This window comes from Vespa mandarinia, chromosome 11 (assembly GCF_050613455.1).
Source record: "Vespa mandarinia isolate Hongniang chromosome 11, ASM5061345v1, whole genome shotgun sequence".
Classification (NCBI taxonomy): domain Eukaryota; kingdom Metazoa; phylum Arthropoda; class Insecta; order Hymenoptera; family Vespidae; genus Vespa; species Vespa mandarinia.
This window is the reverse complement of record NC_140820.1, coordinates 2,000,001-2,002,500: the sequence shown is the minus strand read 5'-3', so window position 1 is coordinate 2,002,500 and position 2,500 is coordinate 2,000,001. Positions and strand designations below refer to the sequence as shown.

Genomic DNA, 2,500 nt, shown 5'->3' with positions numbered 1-2,500 from the left:
CAACAACAACAACAAAAACAACAACAACAATAACAATAACAATAACAATAACAACAACAATAAAAAGGAATTGTCTACATAATAACACATGCCTACCCACATGATATATTAGATAATTTTTTTGATAAGACAAGATAATATATCTCGATGCGTACGTACCACACACTTACACATACACACACGTATAACGCACACAAACGTGCACATAGACGCACAAAACAATAGAAAAACGAATCTGTTCGATGAAAAGAAAAATATGTTCGAATGGTTCTCACGTCGTGTCATGATGTAGATAAAGAAATTTATCTTAATAGGTTTAATCGATATTCCTATGTAAGTGAAAAATTCTCTTTGTTCATCGATTTATCGCTCGAAAGTATCGAACTTTTAAACACTTGAACTATCACAAATTGAATCAAATCGTCCCAACGTTTACTCATTTAAAAATCACTATATACGTGCATAAAACGTAACCCGTGATCTATATGGTAATATTTATATTATTTATTGGGATTTAATATCATCGAAATTATTTATATATTTTTATATAGGGACCGAGACAAAATGACGTCTCTTAAATGACTTTGAAATTTTTCTATTACTTTCCGTTTTTTTTCTTTTTTTTTTTTCTTTTTTTTCTTTCTCTCCTCCCCTCTCAAAATTTATTTATTTCGGGAATTTCTTTTTCTTCCTCTTCTTCTCTTTTTCTTTTGTTTTGAATCGTAAAAACGTTCCTAGGCTTAACGTAACTTTGTGATTTGATAAAGAAAAAGAGAAACAAAAAAAAAAAAAAAAAAAAAGAAAGAAAGAATTAGTCAGAAAAGATTAATGGGAATATTGGGTAATTTGATTTTTAAGATCATCTAGGAAATATTTTCGATAGGCTAGAAACTTTCGTTGGTATCTCCGAACACAACTTCTGTCTGCCTATTTAATATAACTTAAGAAAAATATTTTCGAATAATAAAGAAAGGAAATTTTGCAACGTTAATTAAATAGAATAGTTCCGTTGTTCAATTTAAAGTGACGAACAAATTCGTCGATTATATCATGATTGGACGGGGGCGAGATGGGAGAGAAGAGTTAGTTGCTGGGTTGGTTGGTTGGTTGGTTGGTTGGTTGATTGGTGGGGGAAGAAGGAGAAAAAAAGAAAATAAAAGAAAAATAATATCAGATTTTACTAGACCAGAAGGATAAACGGCAAAATTTTTTGACTAAAAAATTCGATAAAAAATTCGTAAAATAATTTCACGGGGAAAAAGGCAAAAACAAAAAAAAAAAAAAAGAAAAAGGAAAATAGAAAAGAAAAAAGAAAAGAAAAATTAGAATATTTGCATGAAATTGAAAAAAAAAAAAAGAAAAAATAAGCCTGATTAATTGAGAAAAATCTACAGTTGGTAGTATTGTTTTTATATTATTGATCATTCAACGGGGGGGGGGGAGGGGGAGGGGGAAGAGGGAGTTACGTGTACGAATTGATACGATATGATATAATAGTAAAATAAGTTGCCAATGAACGATAACAATTATATAAAAGAAATATAATCGTCGACAATGGACAGTGGTGGAATTCAAAGATTGTCGCGCGAAAAGATATCTCATTAACCAATCGCGTAAAGGGATTTGATAGGTAGCAATGTATCCCCGGTGTAAATTGAATGATTTTGGATTATTCACTCTGCATTGAACATAATTGATAAATTACTGATCCTAATGTAGGTAGTTTACCGAAGCTAATTCCACGCATACATAGATACGCATCCACACGCACACGCACACTAGACGCTCACAAATATACATATACATACATATATAGAAAGTGGAATATTAATTGCCAGTAAACGTATCGATTTTATAAACTGATGGAAACTTCTGTATACTAATAGATTATACACAATATATGCATGTATATATGTATGTATGTATGTATATAGGGTATGTATGTATGTATGTATTTTGGTGCGCCGTCTGATCGAATGAATTGAAAGCAATATCGTTTTTTTTTTTTTTGTTTTCTCATTTCTTTTTTTTCTACAATCTTTTTCTCTTTTCTCTTTTCAACAGGTAGTCATATACTGTTAGAGAAATTGCGAAAATATAAGCCAAAAATCGCGGTGTTCAACGGGAAATTGATTTACGAGGTATTCTCGGGGAAGAAGGAATTTGGATTTGGTAGACAACCGAACCTCGTCGAGGGTACAAATACGGTAAGGATAATTCGTTTAATTTTATTTTTCCTATTTTGTTGTTGTCGTTTTTCTTTTTTTTCTTTTCTTTCTCCTTTCACATTAGACATTATAATTAAATGTGAAGTTTTTCTATTATACACATACACCATGTATATATATATATATATATATATATATATATATATACATATTTATATTTATATATGAATATTTGTTACAATATATTGCAGTACATGTGGGTGATGCCATCGAGTAGTGCAAGATGCGCACAATTGCCGCGCGCAGCTGACAAGGTGCCATATTATGCAGCT

General features: G+C 30.7%; 1 protein-coding gene across 2 annotated transcripts in view; it reads left to right on the top strand.

Annotated features, from left to right (window-relative positions):
• The window catches only part of Tdg (Thymine DNA glycosylase), a 102,059-nt gene that overhangs the window by 88,235 nt on the left and 11,324 nt on the right, over positions 1 to 2,500 (top strand). For both annotated transcript variants that reach the window (XM_085660183.1, XM_035865499.2), the window contains exons 8-9: positions 2,065 to 2,207; positions 2,420 to 2,500. The exon at positions 2,420 to 2,500 is cut by the window's right edge and continues 11,324 nt beyond it. In XM_085660183.1, coding sequence (XP_085516309.1) covers positions 2,065 to 2,207; positions 2,420 to 2,500 — 224 coding nt within the window. The remainder of the gene's footprint in view (positions 1 to 2,064; positions 2,208 to 2,419) is intronic.